Source organism: Gymnoscopelus braueri, assembly GCF_963280865.1.
Source record: "Gymnoscopelus braueri genome assembly, chromosome: 18".
Classification (NCBI taxonomy): domain Eukaryota; kingdom Metazoa; phylum Chordata; class Actinopteri; order Myctophiformes; family Myctophidae; genus Gymnoscopelus; species Gymnoscopelus braueri.
This window is the reverse complement of record NC_137618.1, coordinates 50,737,806-50,757,997: the sequence shown is the minus strand read 5'-3', so window position 1 is coordinate 50,757,997 and position 20,192 is coordinate 50,737,806. Positions and strand designations below refer to the sequence as shown.

General features: G+C 42.7%; 1 protein-coding gene across 1 annotated transcript in view; it reads right to left on the bottom strand.

Moving 5' to 3' along the window:
- fer1l6 (fer-1 like family member 6) overlaps window positions 1-20,192 on the bottom strand; it is a 93,685-nt gene that overhangs the window by 36,872 nt on the left and 36,621 nt on the right. The window contains 10 exon segments of the mRNA XM_080456464.1: window positions 4,388-4,522; window positions 6,409-6,533; window positions 8,399-8,573; window positions 9,329-9,508; window positions 9,866-9,985; window positions 11,120-11,222; window positions 12,065-12,165; window positions 13,101-13,221; window positions 13,546-13,726; window positions 14,430-14,538. Of these exon segments, the coding sequence (XP_080312590.1) occupies window positions 4,388-4,522; window positions 6,409-6,533; window positions 8,399-8,573; window positions 9,329-9,508; window positions 9,866-9,985; window positions 11,120-11,222; window positions 12,065-12,165; window positions 13,101-13,221; window positions 13,546-13,726; window positions 14,430-14,538 (1,350 nt within the window).

Sequence of the window (20,192 nt, the reverse complement as noted above, 5' to 3'; positions counted from 1 at the left end):
TGACGACAGCAGGTCTGGACATTGTCTTCACACCCAGGCTTCCTGGCATACAGTTGCTAATCAGATAGCGACACTGATCAAAGAAGTTGATCAACAGGTGGGGGGATTCTCTGACCCACACCCGCCTGTATTGTAATGTGAACCTATAGTTTAAAAGGTGATATGAAAATGTAACTCAGGACTGGTCACACTCCCACCAGCCGAAGGGCTGCGTGGAGGAGAGGGCTCCTGGTTCTCCTGCTATGCTGTTGTACTTGAATGCTGAATAAACCACTGAATGATTTTGGAAACCTGGTCGCCGGACGTCTCTTCTTCTCCTCTACTTTATAACAACCAGCTAGGCCTGGTAGCCCGCAGTTTACTGCCTCAATTACAACATAAATGGCGAGCCAGCTGATATTGTTGTGCATCCTTGCGCTTCGATTAAAGAACCTGTGTATTTTGGGGTAGCCGTGCGGGCCCGGCTGTGAGGACATTTGGATCGGATCTGTGTGTGTCTTCCTACGACGAGGAGGGCCGCCACAGGAGCATGCCATGGAGACGTCAGCGCGACCTACGATGGAGGACCTCGCGGTGGCAACTCTGTGATGACTGACTGCACGACGACCTCCGACCAGATCTCAGATGGCTACACAACTAATCTTCTCATGGTCGCTAGCGGAGCGCTTGGCTGTGTAGACGGCGGAGCGGAGGACTTGCGATGTCGAAGTTCTCCGTGGGGGGATGAGTTGGTGAGAAGAGGCTATCTTTTGGCTGGAAGACAAAGATACCATCTGGACCTGCGCTCGGCTTTTCTGCTGAGGTGCGTGGACATTGGGATAGAGACTACAGGAACAACATTATCGGATGGGAACTCTTTACATGCAGGACGAGAGGTTGTATTTTTGGTGATAAAGTGATTTAAGCTGCGGAGCGTTTTGGCTGCCGTGAGTGACAGTGTTAAATGAGGATGTTGTTTCACTTTCTGGTCTCTGGTATTTAATGTGAGTTTACTTTGTGTTTTATTATTTCATTGAGGGTACACTGCCTTCTGTTATCAATGTGGGCACTTCAGTTGGTAGTTATCATATGTAATTAAATGGTACAGTGTAAGCTTAGAAAAGCGTTATGTTGTCTTTGGTTATACATTTGGTGGCTCGGCGGGGGGGACATTGATCTGGAGGGGGGTGTTATTGTTTAGTGAGTGTATAATTCAACTGTATTCTTTCAGCTTCTATCGTATTAGGGTGGACGCTTGTTATGATCCCTTTCTAGGTAAAGGAGACATTCGTTCATACCAAAATATTCATGGGTGGCTGTGTAACATTTTATCCTAGAGTTTAAGGTTAACAGAGAGACCTGGGGCCTGTTCCTCAAAAGGTGAATTAAAAAAGCCTGGCCTTAAGCCAAATCCACGCTTGACAAAGTCGGGTCCGAAAAGCCTCGTTTATTCCGTTCCTCAGACGCCAAGCCAGGCTGAAAAGGAGCAACTTTGTCGAGCTAGGCTATGTCAAGCCAGGCTGTGTCCAGCCAGGATAATGAAGCCAGGCTGAATGGGCGGCGATTCGCCAGCGACGTATTTCTATAAAAGACCATGAACTCGAGCGCAGATTCCTTGAACTTGACCAATCATGGCAGCGGGGAACAAAACTCGAGCAGCGTTTTTCTCTGTGGCCGAACAGCAGCAGCTCATGCAAGCATATGAGGAAGTGAAACATGTTATCAACAGAAAAGGAAACGCGACCGCAATAATATAGTCCCAGTCTTTGCCTTCTGTGTCAGTCGAAAGTCATGTGACCCATGACACACGCGACAGATGTTAGTCGATCCGTTACTAAATACTGATATTCTTGCTTGATTTTGTGCAGTTTGTCTATTTTTATTTTGAAATTGAATGTAAATCACCCTATGACTTTACTGTGTAATCTCGATGCCTGCATGCACGTGCACACATAGACATGAAAGGGGGCTTGAGCCCCTGCCCTTTTACCCGTTGGTAAAAAAGGTTCCCTCTCCAGACCATGAATGCAGCATTTATTATGGTGAAAAATAAATGGTGAAAAAAACGCAAATGCCCTACTCGAAGGCAGCATTCAAGGCTAAGAGAATTGCCCCTTTCTTACTCTCTAAACGCCGCATCTCCAGTAAAGCTTGAGTATACCTAATTGAGCGCTGTGTCACGCACAGAATTATAGCCAATCTATACAAGCTCACAACGCATCCCAGCGCGACGTATTGTGAGCTTGTAGATCGGCTATTTTCCGGTACGCGATACAGCACGCAACGAAGTATATGTCCAATCAAAACCTATAACCCTGCCGGGCGCACACACTCACATGTCCATTGTCCATTCAACGAGAGCAGACGCACACAGAGAAGTGCAGACAATCAGTGATCCGTCTTAATTTGAGACAGATACAGTAGGTGGACGAAAAATAATTATACCTAAAAATAATTTCCTCTCGCTCTATATCTAATATAGCCTTAGATAAAAAATCTCGTAGATGTATTTTATCGATTTTAACATGTTTTATCTCTACGAGAGTCTTATCTACCTACCACCGCCCCAGATTGCTGTGGAATGTCAGCTCCAAAGACCGTACTTCTCCAAACATGTACAAATGCTAAATATAAGGTGCTTACCCGCTTGCACTTCTTTGTTGAAAAATATGGACTAATACACTACACAAAGAACCCGGACACCGAGTTAACATGGGGGCAAGTGGGTAAGCACCTTATATTTAGCATTTGTACATGTTTGGAGAAGTACGGGCTTTGGAGCTGACATCCAGGGCAATCTGGGGGGGGGGGGGGTTAGATAAGACTCTCGTAGAGATAAAGGATTTCAAAATCGATAAAATACATCTACGAGAGATTTTACTTTGTTAACCAGTAATTTAAGGCTATACTGGATTGTTAGGGCAGGCTGGGTGGTTGTTGTGGCTGTTCTGGCAAAGATAGTTTTTTTGTCAATGTGATCAGGGCAAGAAGGTTGTGTCCCACTGTTGTAGAGTAATATGCTGAATTGCTCATATAAGATCATCAGTGACAGTAACTTTTGTGTGAATATTGTTCATGTTTGTGGAGTAATTTTTTCAGTATAACCCTCGATTCATAGTGTTAATTTAAAATGAGATGTTCCTCTAAATCTGGGTAGAAATCTGGGTAAAAGGGCCCCCACCAGTGAGACTTTTAAATCTCGGCTTAAGACACACCTTTACACCTTGGCATTTTAACCCCGCTTGAGAGTTTTCTGTGGTCTATGTCTTATTTGTTTTCTGTGTGTTTTGCTGGTGTTTTCTGTGTTTTTAGCATATTTTAGCTTGTATTTTGCATGATTTTCTGTACAGCACTTTGTAAACCCTTAACCCTGGTTGTGAAATGTGCTATACAAATAAAGTGGATTGGATTGGATAGAAATGTAAAAAAAAAAAAACTTTCGGCCGGCGCCAGCAATAGGTGCCCTTTTGAAATTCCAGCCCCTGCCTCTCCAAATCCCTTTGCACGTCTCTGGATGCCTGTATCTAAGTTGTTATGTTCGATGTGTTGTTTGTGTTTAATCTTACTGAATGTCTTTTGTTCTGCTTGAGTTCCAGTCATTGGTCTTGGGGGGTCGTAAGTAAGAGTTGATGATGTTTTTTTGGAAGAATGTTATTTTTTGATGTTTTTTCTTGCAAACTGTTTTGATTAATATACGTTGTTGTGAAAGTCGTTAAAGTCTTTCGTGGGGGGAATGTTGTATATGGCCCTTATTTGCTATATTTTATAACAGTATGCAAGTCAAAAAAACAGATATAAATGATAGAAGTTATTTGACTAAGTAAGAAGAAATAGTGTTTGCATAAAAATCAGGGACACTCTGCATAGCTGTGAAGTGTGATTTACATCTCCATTGATAAACCTGACGACAGCAGGTCTGGACATTGTCTTCACACCCAGGCTTCCTGGCATACAGTTGCGAATCAGATAGCGACACTGATCAAAGAAGTTGATCAACAGGTGGGGGGATTCTCTGACCCACACCCGCCTGCATTGTAATGTGAACCTATAGTTTAAAAGGTGATATGAAAATGTAACTCAGGACTGGTCACACTCCCACCAGCCGAAGGGCTGCGTGGAGGAGAGGGCTCCTGGTTCTCCTGCTATGCTGTTGTACTTGAATGCTGAATAAACCACTGAATGATTTTGGAAACCTGGTCGCCAGACGTCTCTTCTTCTCCTCTACTTTATAACAACCAGCTAGGCCTGGTAGCCCGCAGTTTACTGCCTCTCATACACGACATCATTAGAGGTCTTAGTTTTAGTGACATTGAGACAGACAGACAGACAGACGGACAGACGGGCCTTCGGCCCGGAGGAGACTCTAATAAAACCTCTACAATGTAATAATATAATTATTAATAATCACCAGAGCGTCATCATCATACACCTCTATGACGATACGGGGAGGTTCTTCCTTCAGGTGGGCGGGACTTCCTGTCAGAAGCAGCCTGTCCATCACCAAACACTGGTTCCATGTTGGACTAAGAGTCTGACTGATGATCTGAGAAGAGAGAGAGAGAGAGAGAGAGAGAGAGAGAGAGAGAGAGAGAGAGAGAGAGAGAGAGAGCGAGAGCGAGAGAGAGAGAGAGAGAGAGAGAGAGAGAGAGAGCGAGCGAGAGGGGGAGAGTACAAATGTGTTTTTACCAAATCTTTATTTTAACAATCTCTCAACAATCGTTTTACAAAAAGATCAAACCATCTTTAAAAATAAATGTTCCAATAAATACAAAAATAATAGATTACTCTATTTCCAGTGAGAAAATAAGATGACCATCTATTTCAGAACACAACACATCACCATAGGTCCAAATCATACCCAATTCATCAAAATCCTGCATTGCTTTGTAAAAATGTAAATCAATCATTATTCTGGCTTTCACCATCCTATTAAACAATACTTCTACATCAATGTCCACTGAGTCATCAATCTTCCTCCTTCTACTAATAGATGGCCATCTTTGCTTGTCCCAAAATAACATTCTAAGTTGATTCTTTTGTTTTTACATATAGTTATTATTATATATAGTATTATTATTGTATATAATTATCATTATTGTCTCAGGAATGAAACACAAACAAAATAAATCTCCATGAATTCAAGGCTTCATGGGGTGTAATTGTAATTGATAGAAAACAAGTAGTTTTTGGGGTGAACTACTTCTTTAAAGGACCAAAAGTAAAAGTACTCAATATGCAGAATGACCCATTTCACAACGTTTCAAATGTCTAAATGTATAAAAAATACTTTTGAAAATAGCCGATCTACAAGCTCAGAAGTATATCTCGGCTGTCGGGCAGAAACCAGCTAACTCCGAAATGTTAATTTTTCAGGAAATGAAAACAAAAATTCAAAAAATTCAGGAATGAAGAAGACCTTATATTTTTAAAACAAAGCTGTTACTGCCTCATCAAAGTTGGTATTGTGACTTTATATACTGTCAGCATGTGTCATTATATTATCACCACTTTACCCAAATCCAGCTCAAGTGGAGTTGAACAGCTGACAATGGATCTCTAAGCTCACAATGCATCACAACGCGTGAATTAATGCCCTGATACTTCATGACATGCTTATATAGGACTACAATAATAAGCAGGACATTAAATATTACAATAACTTCTGCAAAGAGGGTTTCACTGAGTTGCAGAACTAAGAGGAGAAATGCTATATGAACTCATTTCTTCTTGTCACATTGCTCTCCTCAGAAAACACTACATAGATTTTAGAAATAGAATTAATTGTTTTCATAACATTAGCGTCAATGCTAAGTTTGATAAACAGGTAAACTGCATAGTCACCTTTAACAGACTATTTAACAGACTACGGGGGGAAAACCCTGCATTGGTAAAGTTTGCTTTCCTCCGCTCTGAGTCAGCTCTGTGCCATGCAGGGGAGAGGGGGCGGAGTTACAGTAGCTGGTTTGATTGACAGTTTGAGGATCCAATGGAGTTAGGAGGTTTTGTCAGAAGCGCTTTTTAATACTTTTCATTGGTTGGTTTGATTGTCTAACCAACACACAGACGTAAAGGGTGAAAAAAAATAATTAAAAACTGAAAAATGGAGTTAGCTGGTTTCTGCCAGACAGCGACGATATGCAGTACAGGGCTGAAGTGGTTAAAGTATGTTTTGTAATAATAATAAAAATCTACAAAGTAACTTAGTAACTAAAGTTGTCAAATAATTGTAGTAAAAACAATTGTGAGTAAAAAGTACAATATTTGCCTCTGAGATGTAGTGGAGTAAGAAGTACTCCAGTGAAGTTAAAAAATACCTCAAACCTGTACTTAAGTACAGCACTTGAGTAAATGTACTTAGTTACTTTCCACCACCGATGGTCATGTGTATAATTATGCATTTTTATGAATGAGAAGGTCAAAGGTCCTTACATTGGTGGTCTGGCTGTGGGACAGAAATGACACCCTGGCAAACGGGTCCGACAGTCCTGAGCTGTCTGCAGCCATGAGCCCCCGGGCCTGGTACATGTGACACCTCAACTGGTACCAGCGCTTCTCTGGAACCAGGCCATAACAGGTAGGGTTAGTGAGTTTATTTGGTTAAAATAAGTGTTAAATAGCTCTATATTGTGATAGTAATCATTACTATAGAGTGTTTGTTCAGTAACAGTGTTAAATAGATCTATATTGTGATAGTAATCATAACTATAGAGTGTTTGTTCAGTAACAGTGTTAAACAGCATATTGTGATAGTAATCATTACTATGATTCCCTCTTTAACGGTTCATTCCTTATCGTTCCCTTCAACAATTCCAGTAGGGGGTTCCAAATGTAAATGTATTTATACTATATGTCTGAACCACTTTGTCTCTTCTTGTCATGAAGACACCAGTGTCTCTTTCTTGTCATGTAGACACCAGTGTCTCTTTCTTGTCATGTAGACACCAGTGTCTCTTCTTGTCATGTAGACACCAGTGTCTCTTTCTTGTCATGTAGACACCAGTGTCTCTTTCTTGTCATGTAGACACCAGTGTCTCTTCTTGTCATGTAGACACCAGTATCTCTTCTTGTCATGTAGACACCAGTGTCTCTTTCTTTTCATGTACACACCAGTGTCTCTTTCTTGTCATGTAGACACCAGTGTCTCTTCTTGTCATGTAGACACCAGTGTCTCTTTCTTGTCATGTAGACACCAGTGTCTCTTTCTTGTCATGTAGACACCAGTGTCTCTTTCTTTTCATGTACACACCAGTGTATCTTTCTTGTCATGTAGACACCAGTGTCTCTTCTTGTCATGTAGACACCAGTGTCTCTTTCTTGTCATGTAGACACCAGTTTCTCTTTCTTGTCATGTAGACACCAGTGTCTCTTTCTTGTCATGTAGACACCAGTGTCTCTTTCTTGTCATGTAGACACCAGTGTCTCTTTCTTGTCATATAGACACCAGTGTCTCTTTCTTGTCATGTAGACACCAGTGTCTCTTTCTTGTCACACCAGTGTCTTTTGTTGAGATTCTGAATTCTTAAAGAAGAATTCCGGATCACGTTTTTCTTACCTTGTATATGATATTATTATGTCCTAGGACGAGTGGTACAGTAGAAAACTTTCATAAATGTCCATCGCAGCTAATTAAGCTATTTAAATCGCAATTATATATATCGTTTTTTGTTCATAATCTGACTTTCCTTATGACAGAAACCTTGCAACAGTGTTTTTGTCCCAAATGGGCCGCCCTAGTGCCTACATGTTGATCACGGGCGAAATCTCGGCTTGCAAGACTTCCGGAGGGGTGCATCTCACACAGACACTGTGGACAGTTTTTTTTTTAAGTCTACATATTACATTTAAAATCATCCTTAACCCTTAAATTCAATTAATTCTTTCAATGGACTAAACTCTTGTTTTATTTGATGGCCTTCCTGCCCTGGCATTTGGCCTTTGGCCAAGTGGCCTTGCCCCTAAAATTACCAAATTCCTGAAGTTTGTTCCATTTGTGTGGAGCATAATACACGAAAGCAGTTTTTCCTTGTTCACTGCTCTTATGTGGACTGGTATATCTAATGTGTGTTTGTGAACGTGTTGAATATCCAGTAACCTTTGGTTCCAAAAGAGAGGATAGGTATAGAGGAAGTTTACCACACAAGGCCCTATGAATAAATATAATACATTGTTGCTCTCAACGCATTGCGAGAGATGGCCAACCCACTTTATCAAATAAAACACAGTGATGGGTGAGATAATCATCGCCAGTAATAAAACGCAAAGCACTGTGGTAGACTGCTTCCAGAAGCTTCAGTGTGGAGAGTGAAGCATGCATATACAGTATATCCCCATAGTCAAATACAGACATTATTACAGATTGAACAATAGTCTTTCTGCTGGTAAAAGGCTTGGGTGGTATGGTGTGTACTATGGTGTGTACCTGTGTGTAGCAGGTGTGTAGGAGGGCTGCCTGGCTCAGCAGCGCCCCGGTAGGCCGGCGTGAAACCAGCGGGCAGGTCATCCAACATGTGGGCGGAGTCTGCGCAGGTTCCCAGCCACAGGTAAACGTCCAACTTACAGCTGACCATCCAACCGGACACTCGTTTACCTGGGGGCTACACACATGCGCACACACATTTACCATATCGTATCGTATGTATCATATATCATATGGACAACGGACTAACTTGAAGCCAGCCAGGTCTCCGACGTAACAAAGAGACGATGCATGACTGGTTGTCTGCTGTACGTTGAGCCGACTACACGTTTAATAATGTTGCTGAACATGACTACACGTTTAACAATGTTCCTGAACATGACAACACTTTTAACAATGTTCCTGAACATGACTACACGTTTAACAATGTTCCTGAACATGACTACACGTTTAACAATGTTCCTGAACATGACAACACGTTTAACAATGTTCCTGAACATGACTACACGTTTAACAATGTTCCTGAACATGACTACACTTTTAACAATGTTCCTGAACATGACTACACGTTTAACAATGTTCCTGAACATGACTACACGTTTAACAATGTTCCTGAACATGACTACATGTTTAACAATGTTCCTGAACATGACTACATGTTTAACAATGTTCCTGAACATGACTACACTTTTAACAATGTTCCTGAACATGACCACACGTTTAACAATGTTCCTGAACATGACTACACTTTTAACAATGTTCCTGAACATGCAAGAATGTGTTCCCGTCATTTTCATTCTGGTGAGTTTAACGTTATGTTTTTATGTGTGTGTGTGTGTGTGTGTGTGTGTGTGTGTGTGTGTGTGTGTGTGTGTGTGTGTGTGTGTGTGTGTGTGTGTGTGTGTGTGTGTGTGTGTGTGTGTGGTAACTCACCTTAAGGAACAGAGTGAGTATCTTCCCACACTCTCGGCCCCTCATCAGGCCCTTCCCCTCTTGGCCCCTCCCCTCTGGCTTGCTGCAGTACAGAAGGTCTCTGGCTGGAACCCGCGCGTACGCCACGCGCTTGTTGTTGCTTAGCAACCACACAAACACATCAGGCACCGTGTGTTGTGGCTGTGGGGGTTGGAGAGGGGGGGGTTAGGTCATAGATTACTGTAGTGTAGATCATCACATGCATTGTGAGCTTGTAGATCATCACATGCATTGTGAGCTTGAAAATCATCACATGCATTGTGAGCTTGTAGATCATCACATGCATTGCGAGCATGTGATGATCTACACAAGCTCACAATGCATGTGAGCTTGTAGATCATCACATGCTCACAATGATAAAAACATTCTACAATACTACAAAACATACAATAACCTTGGTTAATGTTTCCTTTCAGGGTTTTACGTCTTTTATTGTGAAGGGTTAGTGTGTTTTATTTTGAAGGGTTTGTGTGTTATTTAGAAGGGTGTCATTCTCACCTCGTCCACTAGGAAACGCAGTTTCTGCGTGAGTCTGCTGGTGTCTTTTAGCAGCTCTTTGATCCCGCCCGCTTTCAACTTCCTCTCAGACAAGGACCGCCCCTCAGAGATCATACCCTCCTACAACAGACAGACAGACAGACAGACAGACAGAAAGACAGACAGAGAGACAGACAGACAGACAGACAGAGTTATAATATATCTAGAGCACCGTTTCCCAAACTGTGGGTCGGAACCCATGTTTGGGTCCCGGACATATTTTTTATAGGTCGTGACTAAATGTCCCTTTGTTTAGTTTTCTGTTTCCTACAATGAAAAATTAATATTATTTCTATATAAAATTAAATCAACATAAAAAGTAAAACTTTTCATCAATTAAAAACTATTCAAAATGTTTTCAAAAGTATTTCATGAATTAATTAAAATAAATCTAATAATTTCCATGAATAAAAAAATAAATAACGTTTAAGAAGTAGTGAAAATAGCAGATCTACAAGCTCACAACGCGCTTTGAGCCTTTATCTGCTATTTTCACTAGTTTGGGTCCCAGGCAAATAGTACCTCTACTTCCTGGAAGTACCTCTACTTCCTGGAAGACTTCCTGGAAGTACCTCTACTTCCAAGACGGAAATAACAAGAGTCACAATCTCCGGTTTACTTCCCGCTTCTGCGTGACGTAGGTGGACGCCTTTTTAGGACACAGGAAGCAGGTTGGAGTCTATTGATTCCAATGGAAGAGTGAACGTAAACACAGCTTCTGAACCATTCTTTAACTCCATGGTCACTGAACTAAATATTGGACCAGATCGTCACAAGACACACAATATGTACAAGATTTTCATACTAAAATGGCTTTTTTTAGAGACACAAATTAGGAGAAAATCAACTTTGTTATCGACTTTTCTCTATCCAAGCAACACACTCTCGCGAGATTTGGGAAGATATCTGAAGGGTCCATCTGCAGTCTGACGGACGAGACATAGTGGGCTCTGTCCCTTATATTATATTATATTGTATTATTATATTAGATTTGAACTATATGCTCTGTCCCCATGAGATGTTCTAAAAACGGATAAACTGAGATTCTGAATATAGTACGTGAAATCATTATGGACATATTAAAAATTTTATAAAATGAGTGTTCCAATGCTCAATAATATAATTTTCCATTAGTAACTCTCTTGGTTGATGACCATCGATTATCCCAAACATACGTGTGTGTGTGTGTGTGTGTGTGTGTGTGTGTGGTCCTACCAGTTCTTGTTTACACATGGTCAGACGCCTCCTGTCCAGTTGGGTCAGACGATTCTTCTTCACCTCCGCCTTCAGCTTAGCCTCTGCTGACGCTATGAAGCCCCTATAACACACGCACGCACGCACGCGCGCGCACACACACACACACACACACACACACACACACACACACACACACACACACACACACACACACACACACACACACACACACACACACACACACACACACACACACACACACACACACACACACACACACACACACACACAGACACACACACGGTATGCCAAACAGTGTTAATTTCGTCAACTGAAACTACGACGGAAAATGTTGGTCGACTCTTTTTTTTTACTGAAGAAAACTAGATAAAAACTAAATGAAAACTAAGCTATGACGACTCAAACTAAGACTACAGAGGTCTCTTTGTACAGTGGTCTCTCTGTACAGAGAGACCACTGTACAGACCACTGTACAGAGAGACCACTGTACAGAGGTCTCTCTGTACAGAGTAGCAAAAATCAATCGATCTACTAGCTTCCTACCCCTCACCTGCCATCATCATTATTGCGCTGCTCTGAATACCTGGCATACCTGGGGCGGCCATAGCTGAGTGGTTAGTGAGCCCGCCTAGGGAGCCAGAGGCCCTGGTTGCCCCAGGTACGATTCCAGGCCACGCCAGCATATGTGTCGATGAAATGAAATTTGTCCCTGAGCAAGACTCTTAACCCCTAATTGCTCACAGGCCCTCATTGGAAACAAGCCCGCAAGGACTTTCATGAACGTCCTGTTAAAAGGAATTATCCTTATCCTTATCATAATTGCACTGCTCTGATTGGCTGCTGTGAATACCTGGCATCATCATAATTGCTCTGCTCTGATTGGCTGCCGTGAATACCTGCCATCATCATAATTGCTTTGCTCTGATTGGCTGCTGTGAATACCTGGCATCCAAACAGAAGTCTTGCAGCACGGCGCGGAGGTGAGGCTCCGCCCCCGGGTCAGATTTCTTGTTGAGTTCCGCCGCTTTGGCCACGCCCTCTTCCTGGACCGGACACAACATGGACAGTTTGATTGACAGCTCTGGACAAACAGTGGGAGGTGCCAATAAGCTTAAACTACGGAGTCACGTGACTTTTTTTTTAAGACAGTTAAGACAGCATCACAATCAGTTCAACCCATTAATACCTGAGCAGGCTTGCATTGCTCATGGGACGGCCTTGCACGTCGTGCAGGAACCTAATTGACCAGGAGCATGGGCAGGCACACGCATAGATTTAAAACAACTTTAAATTCACACCTCAACAAATTTTACAAAGGCTCCCGACTCACACCAGGCGAATTAACATAGGAATGAGCCTAGATGCATATCAATTGTCCATTGTGTGACCTGTAGTGTAGGTGTTAAGCCACGTCATTAAAATACAGTGCAACCACATTCCAATTCAGCAATGCAACACTGTACCTGATGCCCATTTTACAAAAGCTTCTAAATCAATGGTTCTCAAACGTTTTGAGAAGGACCCCCAAAATGATATGTATTTGATAGGTATTGATAGGTATCCTCACCTCTCTGACTTCCTCCACATTATTAGCCTCTCCACTAGAGCTGTTGCCCGCAGGTCAACTCAACTGTCATTGCATCTCTGTATGTATTTTTTTTTTCATTTTACCAATGGCACGGGTGGGCCCCAAATGACTCTGGGCCCCAAAGCAACTGCGTTGTCTGCGTCACGGTAGTAACGCCCCTGTGTGCGTGCGCGCGCACGTGTGTGTGTACATACAAACATAACGGCTGTGTTCTTCAGTATGTTAAAGTGATACAGTGCGTGCGTGCGTGCGTGCGTGCGTGCGTGCGTGCGTGCGTGCGTGTGTACATACAAACATAACGGCTGTGTTCTCCAGTATGTTAGAGTGTGTGTGTGTGTGTGTGTGTGTGTGTGTGTGTGTGTGTGTGTGTGTGTGTGTGTGTGTACATACAAACATAACGGCTGTGTTCTCCAGTATGTTAGAGTGATACAGTCTGTAGGTTTTATCCTCCCAGTGACTCAACACATGGATGCAAGGCTTCTGGTTCTCCAGAGGCAGGTACATGTAGAACCTACACGCACACACACATACGCACACGCACATGCACACGCACACGCACACGCACACGCACACGCACACGCACACGCACACACAATAGCATTTGGCTTTAGAACTTTCATGTGAGTGAACTCCGGACAGGAAGGAGGCACTAATTCTCTTCCTGCTGGTAGCAAAAGACTATTCATGCCATTAAACTCAAAGGTTATTTGAGCAGACTATACTTTCATTTTATTACCTTAGTAATCATTGTCATAAATGCACTCGTTTAAAGTCTTTTTTCAGTTACCATGATAGGCATTATGGTAAATTAATGATAAAGTAGGTCCAGCGTTACCTGTTTCCGTCAGCGAGGACAGGCTTCTCAGCGGGCGTGGTGGACTGGGAGGCGAGGCTTCCGGATTCATGACCCCCCACCCGGCGGGCCAGGAGCGGCGAGGAGGCCGAGGAGGAAGTAGGAGAAGAAGATGACGTGCTGCCGGGAGAACCGGAAGACTCCAGGACGTTACCATAGATACCTGCAGAGAGGGGAGGAGCCATATGAAAGTTACCGTAGATACCTGCAGAGAGAGGAGGAGCCAACATAATGTTACCGCGGATACCTGCAGAGAGGGGAGGAGCCATATGAACGTTACCATAGATACCTGCAGAGATTGATATTTTGCCACAGAACCTCATCTGACAATATTTGTACCAGGGACCCCTCATACAAAATTGTTGTTAAAATGATTCCGAAATGTTCTTAATTTTTTTTTTTATAGCCGATGTATACCCCGTTAAATTGGTTAAACTGATCTTGATGATATATGAGGTCATTTAGCTGATAATTGATGGATAATTGTCACTACACAAACTTCTACGGGCTGGGGGCGGAGCCTGTCAGCAGGGGGTGCTGGGCGGGAGAAGGACGAAACCCTACGTCCTCCCGGTGGGGGCTCCTCACTGGCAGGTGAGTCAGTAGGATACAGCAGCAGTGACAACACAGACATGTGTGTGGGGAGGAATGAATTGGCATAACGACTCAATTGGGGAGAAAAAGGGGGAAAAAAGCACCAAAAGAAGAAAAAGTAGAATAAATATTCAAATTAGTATCTATTTATTTCTATTTATTTTCTATCTATTCTGAAGATCTTTTAGGGGTAAATGTGTAGGACGGGTAAAAACGTCTCCAGGGCCCAAAATGGGTCCCCACCCCTTATGTTTGCTGCTCGGTGCGCTCACCCATAGAGAACTCAAAGCTGATTGGCTTGTCTCCAATCTTCCTGTCAATCAAGCTGGCCTCGAACACCGCCCCGAACAACAGGAAGCTGCCACTGTCCTCTGCATCCAACTGGAAGCAACGACACAACCATTAATCATCCAACCATCCATCCATCCAGTGGTGTGTTCTAGATTTTTTTGGAGGGTATACTATAACAATTCCCCCTAAGTTCCTCCCACACGCACGGCACGCATGCGCGTATAATTAATTAATGTAAAAAAATTGCTCGCGCTGCGCGCTCGTTTCTGCTCGCACAAACTCGGCCAGGCCCACTCAGGCCCAGTTTCACAGTAACACTGAGTACACTTACAATATGCTTTGTACTGATTTTCTACTGTTTCTAATGTTAATCACCCTGTAACTCAACCACTTCAGAGCTGCTTTTAGCCTTGGATGCATTTAAAAAAATATATATTACCATAGAAGTGCAAGGATTGTTATAAATAAATGCTGGTTAGGCTTATCAGATATAATATCAGTGTTAACAGCGAGCCTTCCCTGTATCTATTATAGAATAGTATTAACTTAAACTGTATTGAAGATTCAAGATTTTGCTGTGCTATGACGTGCAATTTAAATACTAATGAAGTACTCAATTCAGTGACCTACGTTCAATGAAGTGAATGGCAGGTCGTTGAAATGTGTGAATTCCTTCGCCAGTAGCCATTAATTATCACCCCAAGAACAATAGCCACACACAAGATAAGCCTTCACCTCAGAGTTAGACTAGACGGTCAGACCACATTCTTGCTGTTTGTATTGCTGCGCCCCCCAGCCCAGCCACTCCTGGGTGCATCGTATCAGATGCGTATCAACGTATCAGATACGCCGTTTCGAAATGTTTTTGAATGTATACGGTGGCGACGAAAAAAATCTGCAGGCCATACGGCGTATACAGTGTACCACGGTAGAACACACCACTGCATCCATCCATTATATTTACAGAGGAAGGAAGGGTGGGGTTTGGGGAGGGGAGGTGGGACAGAGGATGCTACTACCAAGGTGTTCAAACTTGTTAAACTAACACCAATTGTATTTTAGGGTCAGTGATTATTTTAGGATAGTTTTAGTTTGGGTACGGAGTCGAGATCTTTAATGGCTTTTGCTAAGGCATTACCACGTTTTGGTGGCAGCATAATAGAGAGCATTTTTCCCCATGTTTGGGGAACGAGGTCAGATGATCTCTTTCTGATGTTATGCCCATGGACATTGATCCTCTAAGTATCTTAAAGACCAGACCCAGTGATCCTCTAGTATGTTAAAGACATGACATTCATGCAGGTCTTAACATGACATACATGCAGGTCTTAACATGACATTCATGTGTTAAACCCTGAAACAGGGGAAATCTCAGTAAGAATGCAGACACAGTGTTTCTTCTCTGTCAGCAGCATTGAGAATCTTTACTGTCAATTTAGTTCAGAAATATTTACATAGTCACAATAATGTTCCTTTTTTCAACTTAACACTTTTCTTTTCACAGGTAGGTACACTGATAAAGATAATAACATTTATCTTCTTTTCACAGGTTACACTCAGTCAGGCAAATATTCAGGTATGTATTCCCATTTATCTTTTCTTTTTCAACAGGTCAAACTCAACAGGTAAATATAGAGGTAAATATATATCTTTTTCAATAATCATGAACTTAAATCATATTAAAGTGCAAAACCACTGTAAACACAAACAATCATTTTCTCTTGACTCTATAATACTGCTTGGTGCTTTATTCTCTTGGAGAATGAACATAAATGCATGAAAGTTACCCACACACACACATTAGCAACCTTATACACTGCATGTATCATGGCTACCTGCTCTATTGTGCAATCATGGCCACCTGCTGTATTCTGCAGTGAATCAATGCATAATCCAATCCATTAAACTAATACTTTTAAAACACTCAATATTCGGTCACAAAGTTACTCAAACCATAAACAAAACATCATGATAACACTTTCAAACATTCATGAGCAGAAATGCCCGTTTTGTACCTGAAACAGGGGAAATCTCAGTAAAAATGCAGACACAGTGTTTCTTCTCTGTCAGCAGCATTGAGAATGAAGCAACAGGCCCACAATCCCACAGAAACCCTGCTCCCTCTGCAGACGTGACCAATCGATTACCGACACCATAACTGTGAACTAGTAGAAACTAGTAGATAACAGATTCAGTGATCTCTTTTATCTCTGTTCACCAACTTTTTAATCACTTTCACATGACTTGTTTACATTCTTTTAAAGTCACAAAACGGTTTCAGCAAGATTTATTTGCTTTTAAATGTATACTTAACTTCTTTAATTAATTGTCTTGACTGGATCACACTGGATCACTATTATATCACTATCACACACTCCCCTGCAATATTAGATGTCGTCCCGACATCACATCTTCATTTGTATGGAACGGTCCAAAACCTAGTTTAGGTCTAGTATCCCTGCATAAGAAGGGTTGGTACATCTTGAATGGGTTCGGCCATATTGCCATGGGTTGAACTTGGGGCTGATACTGATAAAACACTTCATTGGCATGTGCTGCACTATAGCATGCTGGGGTACCAAGTTGGTCATATGTAAAGATTCTAGGGGCTTGTCTTTCTCTCCTTGGCCTGTCATGTACTTGTTCTCCCTCATCTTCGCTTGAACTTGGACATGGGGCTATGGGGTTTTCATACTGGGCTTGTTCAACTGGTTGTACATCATCATTCTGATTTTCATCTTCCAACAGCACCTGTGTCTCAGACTCATCTGTGTTCGATACAGGTCTTTCTCCAACCATTGGCTCGTCAGCATTCAAAACAGGTGTCCCCTGGTCAATGTCCTCTTGGGTGTCACTGTCGACATGCTCCATAACCCTTTCTGCATCGGGCACTTGAGGCTGCACCATCGGCTCAGTAATACTGAGCCGATCAGTAATACCCCCATTCATCTTCGTCACATTCCTCTTCCTGGCTTACATTTTCTGCGACTGTTTTTGTCTTTCTGTCCTTTTCCTTAGGTGCTGCCTTTGGCTGGACTTCCAACGGTAAGTGATCACATTGTAACAACACGTTGCGATGAAAGACTCTCAATCTTCCTTTTCCCTGCTCAGGTTTGACTTCGTAGACTGGGATGTCATTTCCAACCTGGCGGATCACAACATGGATGTGCTCTTCCCAATGATTGCGAAGCTTTCCAGTGCCTCCTCTTGGTGTCATATTTCTGACCAGGACACGATCACCGGGATGCAACAATGAGCTTCTCACTTTTTCGTCATAGTGTTTTTTACTTCTGTCTGTTGACGTCTTTGCATTCTCCTGCACTATTTCATATGCTTCCTGCATTTCTCTTTTCCATTTCTCCATGTATGTTCGATGGTCTGCTTTTCCTGTCTCAGAGGTAAGACCAAACAGGAGGTCAATGGGTAACCTTGGGGACCTTCCGAATAGAAGGTAAAAAGGGGAGAAACCTGTGACCTCGCACCGTGTGCAATTATATGCATAGATTAACTTGTTCAGGGATTCTTTCCAGTTTGTCTTCTGCTTATCGGTAAGTGTCTTTAGCATTTGCAGCAATGTTCGGTTAAAGCGTTCGACTTGCCCGTTTCCCTGCGGGTGATAGGGTGTCGTTTGCGATCCTGCTACGCCACAGTTCTTTTTCAGCTGGGCGAAGAGCTGATTCTCAAATTCGCCACCTCGATCATGATGTATGCGTGCCGGCATCCCATACTTAAGGGCATAATCGTTGAATATTCGATCAGCAAATGTTTTGGCAGACTTGTTGGTGGTGGCATAAGCCTGTGCAAAACGAGTAAAGTGATCAACAATCACCAATATATATTCATAACCGCCTTTACATTTGTCCAAGTGGAGGAAATCTATCGACACAAGTTCAAATGGCTGCGAGGTGACAATATTGATAAGGGGTGCCCGTGTTTCTCTGCATGGTCTCTTTTGTTTCAGGCACATACAAGTTCTAGCCACATAATGTTCAATTTCTTTTTGCATGTAGGGCCAAAAGAATCTGTCTCTGATCAGTGATGTTGTTCGATCAATGCCTTGGTGGCCCATCTCATCGTGTAACTCTTTCAGTACTGAGGCCTTATATCTCTCAGGTAGTACAAGCTGTGTTTTGTTTGATGTTTTCCTGCGGAGAATGCCATTGTCATCAATATGAAGTCTTTCCCATTCACCCAGTAGACACTTGCTTGGCTTACTGAGGGCATGTCCTGGTGGCTTGCTGTTCCTCAATTTGCACTGCATTATTGGACCAATACTCTCATCATCTTGTTGCGCTTGCTGAATGTTTTTAATTGAGAATGTTTTTTGCGTATCTTCACTCAGTGCTGTACATTGGAGATCGGTAAGTATCGGGCAGACCCACGGTGAGTTGGAGTCTTGAATCTCAACAGCTTGGTTTGTTGCAGCCACACAATCTGATGTCAACACTTGTCTTCCGTACATTGTTCCATCACCTTCTCCATATTCACAGGCATTCTCGACAGACTGTCGGCATCCACATTTTCTTTCCCTGGACGATATCGGATGGTAAAATGGAAGTCAGCGAGCTCTGCTACCCATCTATATCCCGTTGCATTGAGCTTGGCACTTGACAGGACATAAGTGAGTGGATTATTATCAGTGAACACAGTGAAAGTTGGCGCGTAATACAGGTAATCTCTAAATTTTTCAGTGATTGCCCACTTCAAGGCAAGGAATTCTAACTTTCCTGAGTGTAAATGATAATTCCGTTCAGCAGTGTTCAGTGTTCGGGAGCCGTAAGCTATAACACAGAGTTTACCATCTTGTTGTTGGTATAGAACTGCCCCGAGGCCTTTATTTGACGCATCGGTATGGAGGACAAATGGCTGTGAGAAGTCTGGGAAAGCGAGGACTGGTGGCTCAACCAGACAAGCGATTAGCCGTTCCAATATGGCTTGATGTTCTTTAGTCCAGACAATTGGTTTGCTTGATGGTACTCCTTTACTCTTCCTTGGAACCCGCCTTGTGTTTGTCCTAAATTGCGGCTTATTGTTGTCTTCTGTTGCTTTCAGCAAGTCATAAAGTGGCCCAGCGATACGGGAAAAGTCCTTTACGTATTGTCTGTAGTAGCTTAGTAGGCCCATGACAGTTCGTAATTCTCCTACGTTACTCGGTCTCTTATCTTTCAAGGCTCTTACAGCAATGGTGTCAGCTGGATCGACCTTACTACCTCCGGCTGAAACAACTCTTCCCAGATAGCGGACCTCTCGTTTAAACAACACACACTTGCTGGGTTTTAGTTTGATCCCATACTTCCTCAACAGCCGAAGCACTCTTCTGACATGATTTACATGATCCTCAAATGACTGGCTGTACACGAGTGTGTCATCCAGATAGGGGATGCAGATGTTGTCACGCACGTCTTCCAAACACTCCTCCATACAGCGCTGAAACACTGCCGGTGCATTCATCAACCCGAATGGGATCCTTATCCATTCGTACAGACCCCATGGAGTCACAAATGCAGTCAACGGCCTACTGTCTTCATCCACAAAGCCCTGATGGTAGGCCTTTCCTTGGTCTAGTAATGAAAACTACGAGTTACCTCCAAGACTGTCAAGGATGTCCTGCACTCGTGGAATTGGTTGTCTATCAGGGTGGGTCTTTTTGTTTAATTCTCTGTAATCTATGCAAAGGCGTAGGCTTCCATCTTTTTTTCTTACACAGACAATCGGTGAGGCATAGGGTGAGTTGGATTTCTTCA